The sequence below is a fragment of the Glarea lozoyensis genome (genome assembly GCF_000409485.1).
Source record: "Glarea lozoyensis ATCC 20868 chromosome Unknown GLAREA1, whole genome shotgun sequence".
In the NCBI taxonomy this organism is placed as follows: Eukaryota; Fungi; Ascomycota; class Leotiomycetes; order Helotiales; family Helotiaceae; genus Glarea; species Glarea lozoyensis.
Window position 1 is genome coordinate 1,340,371 of NW_007360983.1, and position 15,229 is coordinate 1,355,599.

Sequence of the window (15,229 nt, forward strand, 5' to 3'; positions counted from 1 at the left end):
GATTCAGTAGCGGTGGTAGCGTCGCAATCAGTAAGTGCGGAGTATTTGCTATGTAAACAAACGACTTATTCAACAAGAAAGTGCTGTTCCATTCACCGCTGGTGTGCTTCCTCTTTTTGACGCCCGTTATTCGGTGTTCTGTGATACTGCGCGTGGCGATGTGATGTGACGGGACTTCCAAGGAGTGGCAGATGCAGTCAGGAAAAAGGTGCCGTTCAACGCAGGAGGGGGTTGAAGATCCGGGCGGCGGTGCAACACTACCATCAAGTAAGATGCAGGGCCAGAGAGTTCTGGATGATTATCCCAAGCAAGAATTAAATCATGGCAACTCAAAAGTCGTATAAACCCTATAAACTGTGGAGGAACTGCATTTTGACAGGACATTATCTCTTGATTAGTGGAGACTTTGTACGCGGATACGTAGATTGATTAATTACGCTGCAAGGAGACTCCTTTACACAACCCTATGAGAATTGCAGATTAAGACTTGGGAGTTTAAATGGAATCTGTCGTTCCTGAATCTAGCGGGTCACGATCTTTCTATTCATTTATTCCACAGTACAACAGTCAAGAAGTCAAATACCTATCCATATTAAATCAAGCTCCCACTTGAATAGCTTCGTAGATACCTCCGCGCTTCCCCCAAGCCAATGTCTCACCACTCACCACCCAAACAGCCGCCCAAATCCCCAAGTCCAACCCTTTCACCAGTCCCTCTCGAAATAGCGCGTCTGTCCTCATAACCACCTGCACCAGCCGTTGTCAACGAGTAGTGGGCGTGCCTTTTCGTCGGAGCGTAGAACATGCAGAAGTGGATCATTCCCAGAGAACAGAGCCGCCCCCCTGATCTCTCACACGTTTCAAGGGGGGAGAATGTACTCCTGTCCAGTTCATCACCTACGGAACCACAGTGATGAGATTCATGACACAGAATCTGAAAATGAAGAGCCGGACATGACGAAATCCAAGCTATCGTCTGGGAAATAATCACCCAGATTAAACAGCCAGCGCATTCACACCATTGGACCTGAGCGCTTCTCACGATATCTACTTCCCAACCAATCACTTCCACACTCCTTACGAATTCATTCTCCCCTCATCTCCTCTCCGAATCAATGTTCAATCTCTCAAAGACAATATCCTCCCGTCTCTTTCCAAATAATAATCACCATATCCGGAAATCCCTTTTAATGCCATAACCCCACCCCCGTCCCCAAAACCCAAATGCTCAGAAATCTAGACCTTATGATCACCCGCAGATCAAATGCGTAGCAGGCCCCTGCTCATTTCCCTTTTCTTATCACCAACGCCAAAACTTTTCGGATTTGACAGAAGCGCAAGATGCTGATTTCGTATACTAGAACACTTACTACTTACTTACCAACCAGTATCTTACCTATATGGGACGGGAGAAACCGGAAATCGCCTCAAAAAGAATGTCACCAGCCACATCCAACGCCACAGTGGCAGTGCACCCCGCAAATGCAGATCGAATTGTGGCTGACCATCTCTCCTCACTGGACCTCCATGCCGGTGCGAACCGGGCGGGCATCGACTAATGCAGCGCATCCAAGTTCTACTAATCGAATGACGAAGAAATTTTGTAGATCCGTAAATTGTTGGGAGGTGGCGAGATATTCGTACATTAGAGAGTTGAGGTAATAGGTAATGGAAAGCAGAATGCGTAATTGCCGAGAGGAGGCAGGAGGGTGAGAAGGATGAGGGAAGCCGAGATGAGCTGACGAGGATGATATAATCTAAATGTGAAGGGCTGGTTGAGTGGGAGTGATGAGGAGTTTGGATGGTCTCTTTAAAAGGTACCGCTGAGTTGTGTGGTGGTAAAGTGTTCTAGGGTAAATGTTGTACTACGGTTGTAGTAGATTAGTTACCGCGTCCTGCGACCTAACTCTTGACGTTTTGATGATTGTTCGAATATTATGGATAGAATAATCAGAAAACGACCTTGGAAGACGACCGTAGGATGGTAGGTGTGAGTACCTAGATCTTTACAGTAAGCAACTCTCACATCCCAAAACTGTTCTTCATCAATTCCGATAATTCATTCTAAAGGGGTATGTATAATTTTTGGTCGCCGTCCCAAGAAACTTACGACCAGAACGACCAACGAAAACCAGGGAACTCTAAATACGCCCGTGAAAGCACTCATGTATAGGGATTCTATCCCGTCTATCTACTTCGTAATCCTCTGTGCTTCTGATATCTTCATCTCCGACGCATCGATGAGTAAAGATATGCGCAACGATTCCAACCAACCAGCAATCGATATACATCAGTCACCCTTATGATCACATCCGATTCTCCCAAGTAACTCTTTCCGATCACTATGACCTGGTAAACTGACTCCTGTAGCGCTTGTGCTCTTCTTGTATCTTGGAGTGTTTGACGCTCTGCCTTTGAGATTGATCGATTCAACTCCGACCTCTTCCTCGTAAGGTTGCTCAATTTCTCCAACAACTCGTTGATATGGAGATGGATCTTTCGGGTCCACCTCTGTGTCTTCTTCTAATTCATCATCATCGTCGTCACTTCGTACGTCGTCGGCGGGAGCACCCTGAAGCACTTTATACGCCACCCGACAAATCATGGAAAACCACATGATCGTGATTCCTTGTAAGAACAATAAAGCGCTGAGGAAACCCCACTTGATATCATGGTTGAAGCAGACTACTCCTTCAGGGTCGCGGAAAGGCTGCAAAAGATGTCCAAATCTATCTGGAGCGGGAAAGGGTCCGACAATCGATCCTTTCTTGCCTTTGTAGCATCCGTAATCAACCGTAGCTGGAATGTCTGCCCAGACTGAATAGCAAATGGTGAGATAAGCAATGTGACGAGCTCCTACCCATGTTGCCATAAACAGTCCAAAGACAACGTCGCAAACCGTGGTGTACCCCAGATATTTCAGGCACTTGGCTAACTAGAACAAATTTATAAGTTTTAGAAATCTAAGTTGAGCAGCTGACTTACTGGGAGAAAAAGGTCGACTACATCCATCATGCAAAGAATCAGATTCGCAACTTTGGTTTGGTGATAGCCATAACTGGTGAAAATCAAAGCCGTGGTAACCATGTGATGGGTGAACATTTGCCAATGATCTTTGCGCCTCTTTTCGATAAAAATGACCATAAACTGCTGTAACCAAAAGGCATACTGCACGAGAATGTACCATTTTGAAAGTCTACCCATCTCCCTGTTGGGCCAATTCGTCCACAGGTTTTTCAAATTGAGCCAATAGTCAGACGTGACTAGGATGTACTGTACCTGTCAGCATGTATGTCCTCATCATCAAAGGGTTCAGAACACAACTCACCATTCCTATCGGCCACATAACACAGTAGAATATCAATAGCCAAGCCTGCTCAGCAAATCTTGTTCTATCCTTCTCGGTAGCCACCCCGCCACGCTTTGCAATTGGGGTTAAGATATAATCCATAACGGCGGCGCGAAGTCCCGTAAACACAACAATCCAAAAGAACACCATCCAAGCATCATTCCATCCTGCACAGTATTCGCCAGATTGGGGGTTGTAGTAGGAGAGATCGAAGAATTTGCGGGTATGCCTTCGGGCTCGAGGGAAGCACATATGTGTTAAAGAGAGAAGCATTAAAAGATTGACAGATAGTCCTGGTATTTAAATTAGCGAATGTCTCAGAGGGTTTCTGCGTCTCACATACCAATTTGATGCTCAACAATCCACCCACAGAATATCTCGAGCGGTCCATCGTCTTTTCGCTTTGTTTTTTTATGCAAGAACATCGGGGGCGTCTGAAGTCCTGCAGGAGGATTATGATTGAGGGTTTTCTCGAGAGGGGCAATGGTATTGCCATTATGGTGCGACCATTCTTGCGCGACTTCAACCTTCGACTCCGTTGATGAGTCGTTGTTCATTGTGTATGGGCGTCCCCGAGTAGAATCTATCGGGGGGAACTTGTGGAGGCGCTCCCTGTGGCTCAATGGTCGCAAATCAATCTAAGATGGGCTCGGCATGAATTCTAGGGATTGAGAAGACTCGCGAATCGAAACTTAAAAAACGAATGTGATTTGTATGGTTATTGTTGGGTTGGATGGGTTGCGAGCTGTAGGTTTCTCAAAGCAAAGGCGAAGGCGGTGACAAGGAGTTGGGACCCTGCGTTTCGCTCAAAATGGACCAATACTTGCACCCCTATCGATGTTTAAAGTTCACAGTTATTCAGAAATTAATGTTATCCGTGGTTAAAATCATGGATGATTATTCATGTCAGGTAGTGTCACTCAGTTTGAACCTCAATTGCTAGAATTGTGTTTTCCTACAGCTCTGTCTGCTATTAACCATCTCCTATCTTTTTTACACGATAAATTTACTGCCATTTGCCGGCGGCACTTGTGGTGCTGCCCCTGCTTGGCGCCGTGGTCTCTGTTCTTTGGATGCCGGGACTCTACTGGTCAAAAAATGTTTCCCGATTCCTGAGTTGCTGTATATGCAAATTGTATTCTTACAGTGTGTTACAGACGTGCAAGTTCCATTCATTTCAAATTTCAACCCGTTCATATATTAGCATGGTATGACAGACAACTAGCATAGCAGTGAGTACGAAAACTTGTTTGCGTTCCGGGCAGCCTCAACTTCTCAAGGTTCCCGTCGTTGTTTCATGCTGTGTCTTGGATTTATTATTAAGCTTTGAACGTTGAAGATATGGCGTAGTACCACTCTTCAGATGAATTCAGTTATTCCGAAGTGTCACACCATGGCCATAACACAATGCTTGATCCCAGCTCGGATGCTAACAGCCATTAGAGCGAACTAAATAGTATAATCATTATCTATCAATAGAAGATGCCAGGCTTATGTCAAGTAAATACTGCATCATAACTTTGTCTAGGATAACAATCTCATGTGAATTTTTTGCCTGTTCCTCATACTCACGAATACTAAACACTTGCTCCGCTACGCAAAAGACCGAATTCAACTGGCGCCTCATCCCAAAAATCCCAATGCATTCCTTCCCGAACCCTAGCTAAACGCCCAAAGAATAACCAAATACGAATTAAGGATGAGCCTGTATTTCCTTCAACCTCTTACATTCTCGTGCCTCAGACCTTCAATTCTCTTGTCGCTAGCTTAGTTGTTTTGTTGGTTGAGGATTCTCAGAATAGCAAGGAAGAGATTGATGATGTCCAGGTAAAGACTGATCGCAGCGGCAATTTCTTCTTCAACATGATAGTGTCGCATAATCAGTTGGGTGTCAACCAAGATGTATGCAGAGAATATCAAAGCCGCGATTCCAGAATATGCAAGCTCGACTGTGCTGTTGTGTGGGAAGAAGGCAGCCATGAAGCCAAATAGAATCAAAGCCCACAATCCTCCGAACAAGTATGGCATCCATGAGGTAAAATCGTACTTCGTTTGGCATGCGAATAGTGTGAGAGCGATGAAAATTCCAGCTGTGAGGACTACGGCTTGGAGTACAATCTTAGATTCGTAGAACGATGTAATAACGGAGATGGAGTATGCTTCGAGGCCAGTAAATCCTGCTAGGAAAAGTAGGTTCGTAGGATAGGACTTGCGTTTCCAGTAGGTGAGCAGCATAAAACCGATAGCACCAAATAGCTAAGAAATGATTAGTATGAAGAACAGAACCACTGTGGCGTATACATACCGAACCCCACATCATCCACTGGTTGGTTTGAATCCAGTTTCTGTACGAGTCGCTCCAGAATGAGATTGCACTCAGGGCAGCTGTCGCAACAAGCTGGACCGTCCTGTGTCACGTATTAGCATATCATTCAATCCCTTTGAAGCGTTTGCACATACAGAATCGCATAAACCTTTCTAACGAAGGCCATACGGATGTCGATCGTGGCCTCCGCCACGCTTCCACCGAATTTGAAGTCATCAGGAACATTATCTTCGCTGCTTCTTGGTCCACCACCAAGGAGCGCAGCTTGGTCGCTGGATGCGGTAGCCTCATCGGCGTACGATGGCGGGGCTTGGGAATACATCGCGGTGTCCAAGGAATCCCGCTGCGGCGCAGGTTGGTATTTCGTTGTTGAGGACATTTCGATAGCGTTTGTATGAAGTCGATAGATGTCTTTGAGGGTTGCAGACAGGAGGCGTTGGTAGGTTAAAGAAAGCTCAAGAACCACAGGAAAGAGGCTATGACGCTGATGTTATTGAGGTGACTTGCCGCCTTAGCGCCGAAGGTCATGTGGCTGGTGTGACATTTTGTGGCTGACATCGCTACTTCGAGACCTCGAAGTTTCATAATTACGACCAAACAATAATAATGGAAAGTATCAATGATTCACACATCTGAAAACATTCCGAAAGTTGAGAGATAAAAGTCGCATGACAGATGACAGTCGATTACGTTGATGAGCAGCTGTTTGACTCGTTCTTGTCCAAATCTTCATTCTCGACCTCGGGAACCATCAACATATTCAAGCGAATACCACTGTGACACAAAGAACGATGCTTTTTCTGTACAACCCTACTAAATCTGTTACTAGGTCATCCAGCCTTTTGAGGAAGTAAAAGAAAAAATAAAGTCCTCGTGTTACCAAAGAATCTCCGGTTTGTGGCAATGCTGTAAAAGCTTGGGTGCATGTTGAGCTGCAACAAAACACACAGAACGTTAATATGCGTAGACCGTATCAAGTTGATATACTTTAATTTATCCTGCTAAGCTAAATAACTTCCGATTTGTTCTTTTCGTCTGAAAACCAACATAATCTTCAATAAAGTTGTATAGAAGTAAGATGAGATTGCCCGGGGACGGTTGTTGAGGTACATCGCAGTTTTTTTCATCCTTTTCTCCAGGATTGAATACATCCTACCATCTCTAAAATACTGAGGGTTCTCTCAATACGGATATTAATATACATCGACCCGGTATTCCTCAGTCGAAAGTTGCGTGGCTAAAAGATTATTCCCGTCTCCCCCTTTTCAATTAAGCGAGAAAGTCTCGGCGAACTATCGTTTCGTAAGGGACCAAAATACTGATTTATAAAATTTCCTTTATACCGCCATCCTGTTGACAGATCAGAGCGGGATGACAGTCGCTTGCAAGTTAAATTTGTGTCAGTATCGGTGTGTAGAAGTCAACGAGCTTCAATAGATGTTTCTTGTAATCACTTCACAGACTCTCGAGTGTGAAAAACACAGTGGAGGCGATAAAACCCAGGTTTCATCATCGCGTACATCTAGAACACTCTTCTCATCTAACAAGACCCAAAATCTGTCAAAAATCAATAGCGTGGGGGTCCGAGATGTTTCCCAAATTTCAATATGATCGCCATCGTGGTGCCAAGAATCCAAAACATCTGCGTTCCGTCCCGTATCCGCAGTGGATACAATATTAGAAACATCGTCGAATGATGCTACCATAGGGCTGAGAGTGAGTGGGATGGCCGAGACAGTGTAGAAAACAGGGGATCGTGCTCTCAAGTCCTTGACTTCGAATTTTCAAGAAAGGATCACGTTACAAGCTTCATGGGATGGGTGTGAAGTCGGTGTAACTTCAGAACTGACGCAGAGTCGATTTGATCTTGAACGAAACTTCCTAATCAAGAAAGTTCGGATTTTCTTCTATTCGCGGTCGAATTGAGTTCACATGCGCCTGTCATACGTTTGCAATTGATGTTCTCAAATCCGGCCTTGATCTCGGTTGCCCACTTGTCGCTCCATTTTTACTGTCACTTTCTTCAGCAAACTTGTCAAACACGCCCGTCATGTCGAAAATGATGTCGTATTGAAGACCAAATCGACTCGTAATACTACTGTACACGGACTGTTGCAATACAAAACGTCTTGCACTCCAGTTTTGTGGAATTCCGGTTGGGACTAGTATGTGGGTATAACTAGAGCCAAACTTCTGAGACATCATAACCGTATAGAAAGGAGAGAGGATAGGTATATTATCCAAGTGAGACCATTCCTTTGAGATCGATGTGCTCCTCGTTATGATAACTGCAAATTCATAGTTGAGTTGATATGAATTGGTTGGTTTGAGCTGAGCGAAAGCATATACACCTAGTGAGAGTGTGGGCCCTAGGTCGTTTTCTGATTTTTTTCTCTCCAGATTTTCAATCAGAAGCTGACCAATGTCATTGCTGAAGATAGTTTTGCTAAACGCGGTTATTTCTTTTTCTTTGCAGCTCGAAAGCACTTCGAGTGCCGAGAGTCGAGCTCATATACATTACTCTGCATTTATGGCTGCATATCAATCATACCATGGAAGCAGATGTTAGTCTTGGCTTGCTTGATGGTTTGGTTAAAGCAGATCAGTAATCAGAAAGATATCACTTTCATTGCATTCGTCTTTCTGTAGAAATTTGCTCTAGGGCCCAGTTGCTGGAGGTGCTACAAATCAAGAGCTGTCCTAAATTTCGCACATCCGCTTCAGTTGAGAAGAGGTGTAAAAGGCGTGGAAAGCTTTGTCCAAGTGGACCGCGGTGCATGTGTTGGTTCGCTCCATCACATCATGGTGTTCAACTAAAGTGATGAATGGGATGCTTGGTTTGAATGATTGGTTACCCACGTATACCTATATATGCGGAAGGAATCCTTCGCATAGCCGATGATAGGGTGGTTGACCACCTTCATGGCTGCTTGATGAAAGAAAGCTGGTAGATAGCCGACACAAGCGGTCTTACCGGTTAATGGCTAGGCCAATGGTTGCGTGAATTGAAGCTACTTTTTGCTCCATATTGACACTCAAAAACTGTCTTGATGGAGACGAGAACATGAGCCAACTGTGTATTTGATATGATAAAGCGTGTTACTCTTTCATTTTGTGCTTGCCGCAATTGGTTTACCGCATAGTGGGGTCATATTAGTAAATGCTCGAGAGTCGAGACTCGGTTTAGCTCCCGCCTTGGAACAGAGGAGAACACAGCATCGCAGACCGGAAAATTGGGACAACGTTTTCTGCAGACACGAGCATCAACATGCAGGCGTAATCCAATTTGGAATCCTTTTCCCAAGTGGGGCTCCCGGTTGGTTGATAGAACTCGATTCAAGTACGATTACCAGGTCTTGCAAAACCGAATCCGCGAATCACTCCCACCAAGGATACCGCGATGGCCGCGACGCGTTTATGGCTGTCAAGTTACTTTCCACAGAGAGGAAGGCACATACGATTGTCGCAGTAAATGGTCATTATCCTAGGACCATCGCTAAGAGCGAAGCGCAAACACTTTCGAATCCCTCCTCTTCGCTATGGTGTAGCAAACAATGCTTGCAGCAGCATACTCAAGTCGCCCTCATATTGAAAGCAATTGTGTAGGGAAGATGATAGATCCTTGAGGTAGGCCGCGCGAGTCGTAATACTCACCAACAGAGAGCAAACAAGAGGAGACTCCAACATGCATGTCATTACGCCATATCATTACGCCACCTTTGGGCAAGCATCGAGATCATGTACCGTTTGTACAGGTAGGTACTGCTTCTATTCATCTACAAGAGTAGGCTTTGCCAACTCCAATGCCACCTCGACCAAAGTCAAGCATGGAGGGTCATATCGAACGCGTGTACCGCAAAAAGGATAGCAAGACAAAGCACAGTTGCCAGATCTGCACGAAGATATTCGCAAGTCGCAATGGAATGAAGAGACACGAAAACGAGATTCATCATCTTCCGAAAAAGTGCCCTTATTGCTATCGAGCTATCAGGAGGCTGCCGAACCTGCGATTGCACGTCAAAGCCCAACATGGTACAGAACTAGGAACTGTCGGTAGGTAATACAACAGTGGAAGTGCTTGAGGCTTATGGATTATCCAGTCATGGTTGATATTGTTCCCGCAATGGATGAAGCTTTGTCTTTGGCAAGCTCTTCTTCGCAAGGTAAGTGACTTCAACATTGCGTCGTACGACAGCGGAGATGACATGCAGTTCTAACCAACGTCAATAGCTTCACCGGTTACACCATCGCCAACAACCGACGTAACCTTATATGATCCCGAATCTTCTTCAATACGTTTGGGTTACGCACCCTTGGGCCAAAACTCTCTACCCCTCGATCCAAGCATTCCAATCGGACACGCTACTTCGAACATTCTCGAAACTCGCGCGATGGAACAAACTGCTTTTGGATATGTCAATACGCCTGGGCAGGCTGTTGCGGACTTTGGGCCAGGCAACTGGGCGAGTTCGTACAATCCTGCTCTTCAAATGGGACAGCTAAGCCTCTCTGATGGCTATCAAATGCAACCTATGGGGTGGACTACCCCTAATGGAGCTTTGACAGATCTCAATGATCAATTATTGCCTGTTGGTGCCTACTATGGCCCCGTGGGCGTTGACGCGCAGATGGAAGATATCTCTGCGAACCGTATTCAGGAGATGGATGATGACGACTACGCTGGCATATGAAGGGATTATCAATGGCGTTAAGGTCTTCGGAGGCAGGCTCTTGGGCGGCTAGATTGTAATTTGACATTCTGCTGTCTTCCTACTACTATTTTGGCGTGAATTAGTTTGCTTCAAATATTTGTCATCCAGAAAATCATATTTTGTCTTACATTATCCACATACAAATATCCAGGAACTCTTCACAAGGCTATCTGGCTCATGTTGTGCAGGTGTTCGGGGTAACATTAATTGATCGATGGAGATGATTGTATTGATATATTCCCTCTTGTGTACTAACTTTTAGAGATCTGTGTCACTGGATCCATTTTCTTTTACTTGCCAGTTTCTTATCGGCCAGAAGTCGCGAGCACAAAAGGATTTTTAATAAGACTCTCTACGTACCATCAAGAGTATTACTAATTTGTCTCGTGAGAGGTATTCGAGGACCCCCCTTAAACATGTCTCTATACCTATTACTGTAAGAAACCAGAGGGAACTACTCGAGCGGTATAACTTACTGTACTATTGCTCCCTTATTAGATTACTTTTTGATTTAAACCAAGAACACTGAGGGATCGAGCTCCAAGAACACTGTACCTGGTACGCAAAAGATTACAGGCATTGTGGTTCACGAAAGATTGACTTGACTGTTTCTAATCTAACACAGAAAGAAGAGAGAAGAAGCAAGATCGAAGGGGTGTGTGCTGATTTCTTGACTACGAATAAAATTAAACACTTCGCCGTTCGATGCTTAGTTCTTGATTTTCTTAAGTTTCTATTTTATCTACTTGATCTACTTATTCAATAGTAAAAGCTAATTATAATTATCTCGCATTCTGTACCAGCCCCGAGGCAACCAATCTATTTTCAAAGCATACATTTTACGTCTCATGCACTTGCATTGTCACCAAAACCCTTTTTCAACTCCTTCAATCTCACAAGACTCTTTTCAAAGTATCCCTCCAAGCCCATATCCTCAAGCTCTTTCCGATCATCCTCAATCTCACTTACAGCATTGCCAATCCAATCATTCCCTTTTTCTCTTCTCTCCCTCAACTCCAAGCACCTATCTCTATTCTACTCCGCCCTATGCCGCTCCAACTGCCCTCTCTGCTGCTTATTAGGCCTCCCAGTCTTAAACTCCCCCACATAATCCATAGCATATTTCTCCTCCCACACCTTGGAGATCTTGAAACTTTCTTTATCAAGGCTACCAAGACCAAACTCTTTCCTTTTTTCAATAACCTCCAGCATACACTCATCCATCATCTGATATGAGTCTCCACTTTCACCAAACCCACACATCTTCATGCTCATGTGGAAATCTCCACGTGAATGCTGTCCCATTTCCAGCAACAGGTTGAATGCCATAATGACGCCTTCTTCACCCATATCCATCAGTTTCCGAACATCTTTGATGAATTTCTCCATTGCTTGCGCGTAAGTGTCAGAGGTGACTGCTCTTGAGTTGGGTCCTGCCGCTTTGACTCTCTTATCTAGAGCCGTGGACTTCTTTTTGATGGTTTCGACGGCTGATTTGTATATTTTCTTTGCGTCGTTGGCCGATGTCAATTTGCTTGACTTTCTTGTCGGTTTTGATGCAGTCTTCGTGGGTGCCCTCTTCTTCGGTGCCGGTTCAGACGTCTCCACTTCCTAATTCGGACTCAATGGTGAATCTTTACGTTTACGCGTTTGTCTTGCGGCAGGTGCGGTATACGGTGTCTCTTTGGTAGGTTTGGTGAGCCAGCTCTGGAGAATGACTGATTTGGCCATGTTTTGTACTGGCGATTACTGCCAACTTTGAGAAATGATTGAAGGGTAATTTGATGAAATAAGGTGATGACCTGTACAGAAAGAGATTGAGATTTTTCTCACGTGAATGATTAGATTCTCAGAGTTTCTTAGAACTGAAGGTACATTTATAGGTGCTTAGGGGGACGCGTTGAAGCTTGGACCTCGCTTAGAGATCGCGGTTTCAGGGGGGATTGGGAGGTCTGTTTCGTGTTGCGGGGAGACTGGAACCGAATACTACATTCTCGTATCCACTACAGGCAGATATAAGTTGACAATCATCATATTAAATTGGGACATGTCTGACTAGCAATGATCAGATTAGCTAAAGAATCTTCATGTTATGTCAGCAAAGTGTAGGCTATCATTTTCGAAATCGGAAGAAACGAACTCTTGTTTGGAAATCAAGATTGACACTTAGTGAATAAATCGTATTCCATTAATAATATCACATAGTTAGTCTCACTGTCTCACTCAAAACATGGTCTTATTAGACTTGCTGATGAAGTAATCTGAAGAAATACATAACTGTCACATTTAGTTTACAAATCTCTTTCGTTCATCGGAAAGCGCCTGCTTTGATGTCATCAACTGGAGCAAATGTCGAATATGTATACCAAGCAAGCAATTACACTCAGAGAACAACTGTTTTCGTATCTTAATCACTAAGGGTTTCACACGAGATCTGAAGACATATGATAGATGTTCATATCCAATTTCCCTTTTCCTGCCATTCTAACCGCTCTGCTGATAACTCATAAGTTTCTTTGGGATCATAGTTTCCCATCTCAACGACACCAGGCTCTCCATTCAGTTCCTGTATCACGTCACTATCTGAGAGCTCAGGCCGAATTTCGCCGGCATCCAGTTCCCTGCGATAAGTGGTTTCATTATCCAATTCTGGTTTTCCAAATGCATCACTTGTTTCTGAACGCGCTTTGCTCTCGGGCAGAACTTCCGGCACAGATATATCTCTTTTCGATCTTTTCCGTAGCAGATATGTCAGAGCTGAGACAGTAGCTAGACTTCCAACAATACTAACGCTTACAGAAATGGCGATGGTTCTGGTATTCGCTGCAGAGCCCCCTTTCATCTTTTCGGATAGCGCAGTTGGTGTGGATGCGGTTGTTGTTGGAAGGCTTCCCGTGCTCGAATGATTTGTTTTTGATGGCGAGGGAGAAGAGGTAATATTGGTCCTGGGAGCGGGAGACGGCACAAAGGGTGCGAGTACCTGATGCGTCCCACTGCAGCTATAATTTCCGGTGATCAAGCCAACTTTATGGCCGGTGTCGAAAACTGAGCAGTTGAAATCAGACCGCACAGATTCTATATTGAAATTTGTCATATTGGTTAAGCTGGGCAGTATCAGTCTGTGCTGAGTGTTAGCTAGCTGCCCTTCTTATTCTTGGATCGGGTGCTTACTCTGACACAGATCCTCTCACCCAGAGGTCTGTGACATTCTCCAGGCTCCTCAGATCGAAGGTCGTAAGACCATCGAGTGTCATGTTCTCGGTAGTTCTCAGCAGACGTAAGTCAAGTGCACCAATGTGGTTGATGTTGACTTTCTGCCTCACTACTTGTAGTGGCAGAGCGATAGATGACAGATAAGAGTTGTTCCGTATGTGTACTGCGTCAACGGTTCTCAAATTGAGAGACGCCAATGTAGTGAGCCCAGTGTCCATGATGATTACGGTACTCGCAGTTAAGCCAGAACCACTTAACGTATCCGCGCTGAAGTCTATTCGTGGCACGAAGGGTATGTCAACGAGTGTGAAGTACTCGGTTTGTAGTAATTGTCGGAAGGCTAGAGTGTTCAAATTAGGTAGCGAAACCATGCTGAAATCGCCACCAATCCGTAGAAGCTGGCTTGCATTGAGAGTTTCGAGGCTCACGACTCTTTGAGCCGATAGCGAGCCTTTGATCTCTTTGAGAGCCCCGAAATTGATGACAGCATCCGAAGCTGGCAAAGTGGTCGCAATGACAAGACTTCCACTAAAAGTAGAACATGCTGCTACGGCAGTAGCATCTGCTTGACTGCTAATTGTTCTAGTAATAAGTGTTTGACCACAATCTAAGATAATAGTAAGGAAAATGACCAGAGAAACTCTCGCAATGAAAAATAAGACTTACTGCTGGAGACTGCTTGACCATAGAGTCTGCCGGCAAATAATGATAGTGAGAGCAGAGCCGACCAGAGTGATGGCGACGTCAAAAAGAAAGCGAACATATCAGGGAGGGTCGAAATAACATGCGAGATTCGAACACACACCAAGAAACGAAAATAACGACAATGAAGGGGTGTTCACAGAGAAAACTATGTATCAATGCCCTGTTTGTGCAACTTCATTCCTGTCACCACTTAAGAGTGAGCTGTCAGACATAACCAGCCCAATTTGCCTGATGTTGAATGCTGTAAGCTGCTAGAATAAGTTTCTGCCACGGAAAGATTATCGAAGAATATACTCTCTGTAAAACCATCCGTGGACAATCTACACATGGGATAGCCATGTCGTACATTCGGAAACATATATTTCCTTGATGCACTCTGTTGAAAACAACTGGAGATTTAGAATTGATTGGTGTTGGGTAGACAGATTACTGTATTGCGGCACGGGCTCAAACGACCATCGATCGCGGATGCGACTCTTGAACGAATCAACAACACCATGTAAGAATTAAGCGCGATCTAGGAATAAATTTTGCTTGCGCTTAGCTTTGGTTCAACGTGGAAAGATCCGATATAGCCTTTTGGGAAGGCGCAGCGTTTAAGCGATACCTGTCATTGAAGATCTTGTGTCTCGGCAGCTTCATCGTGAAAGGTTCGGATGTAGGATTTCGTAAATTTCTCACTCGGCAGGAGCATCGGCCGAGATGGATATACAAATGCTATTGGTGAGACGCGCTCATGACGTTGGTCTTGCGAACTGTCGTCGCAACTGTGTCTGCTATCTATTTCCAAAACAAAGTTAAGCCAAATCGTTGTTCTGCTGCTGAAAAGGACAAAATGAAGCGATACACATACTAAAAGATTTGGAATGCACTCTTGCCTTGAGACAGAATCTATACCATCTTGAGACACTCAGAAAGTTCAAT

The 15,229-nt window shown here is 44.6% G+C and overlaps 5 protein-coding genes across 5 annotated transcripts; 1 reads left to right on the plus strand and 4 right to left on the minus strand.

Moving 5' to 3' along the window:
• Nucleotides 1-2,290: 2,290 nt before the first annotated feature.
• GLAREA_09105 (uncharacterized protein) lies at nucleotides 2,291-3,906 on the minus strand (the record flags this gene model as incomplete). Its single annotated transcript, XM_008078066.1, has 4 exons — nucleotides 2,291-2,935; nucleotides 2,986-3,273; nucleotides 3,329-3,642; nucleotides 3,693-3,906. The coding sequence occupies 4 exons, from the start codon at nucleotides 3,904-3,906 to the stop codon at nucleotides 2,291-2,293; spliced, it is 1,461 nt and encodes a 486-aa protein (XP_008076257.1).
• A 1,210-nt stretch (nucleotides 3,907-5,116) lies between these two features.
• On the minus strand, nucleotides 5,117-6,054 carry GLAREA_09106 (uncharacterized protein; the record flags this gene model as incomplete). The annotated part of the gene is made up of 3 exons (XM_008078067.1): nucleotides 5,117-5,605; nucleotides 5,655-5,757; nucleotides 5,810-6,054. The coding sequence occupies 3 exons, from the start codon at nucleotides 6,052-6,054 to the stop codon at nucleotides 5,117-5,119; spliced, it is 837 nt and encodes a 278-aa protein (XP_008076258.1).
• Nucleotides 6,055-9,478: 3,424 nt separating this feature from the next.
• Nucleotides 9,479-10,366, plus strand: GLAREA_09107 (C2H2 and C2HC zinc finger; the record flags this gene model as incomplete). Its single annotated transcript, XM_008078068.1, has 3 exons — nucleotides 9,479-9,728; nucleotides 9,776-9,838; nucleotides 9,906-10,366. 3 exons carry the CDS (start codon nucleotides 9,479-9,481, stop codon nucleotides 10,364-10,366), a joined length of 774 nt encoding a protein of 257 aa, XP_008076259.1.
• A 1,056-nt stretch (nucleotides 10,367-11,422) lies between these two features.
• GLAREA_09108 (uncharacterized protein) lies at nucleotides 11,423-12,118 on the minus strand (the record flags this gene model as incomplete). The annotated part of the gene is made up of 2 exons (XM_008078069.1): nucleotides 11,423-11,994; nucleotides 12,034-12,118. 2 exons carry the CDS (start codon nucleotides 12,116-12,118, stop codon nucleotides 11,423-11,425), a joined length of 657 nt encoding a protein of 218 aa, XP_008076260.1.
• A 724-nt stretch (nucleotides 12,119-12,842) lies between these two features.
• GLAREA_09109 (L) lies at nucleotides 12,843-14,363 on the minus strand (the record flags this gene model as incomplete). Its single annotated transcript, XM_008078070.1, has 3 exons — nucleotides 12,843-13,506; nucleotides 13,559-14,207; nucleotides 14,267-14,363. The coding sequence occupies 3 exons, from the start codon at nucleotides 14,361-14,363 to the stop codon at nucleotides 12,843-12,845; spliced, it is 1,410 nt and encodes a 469-aa protein (XP_008076261.1).
• Nucleotides 14,364-15,229: the final 866 nt, after the last annotated feature.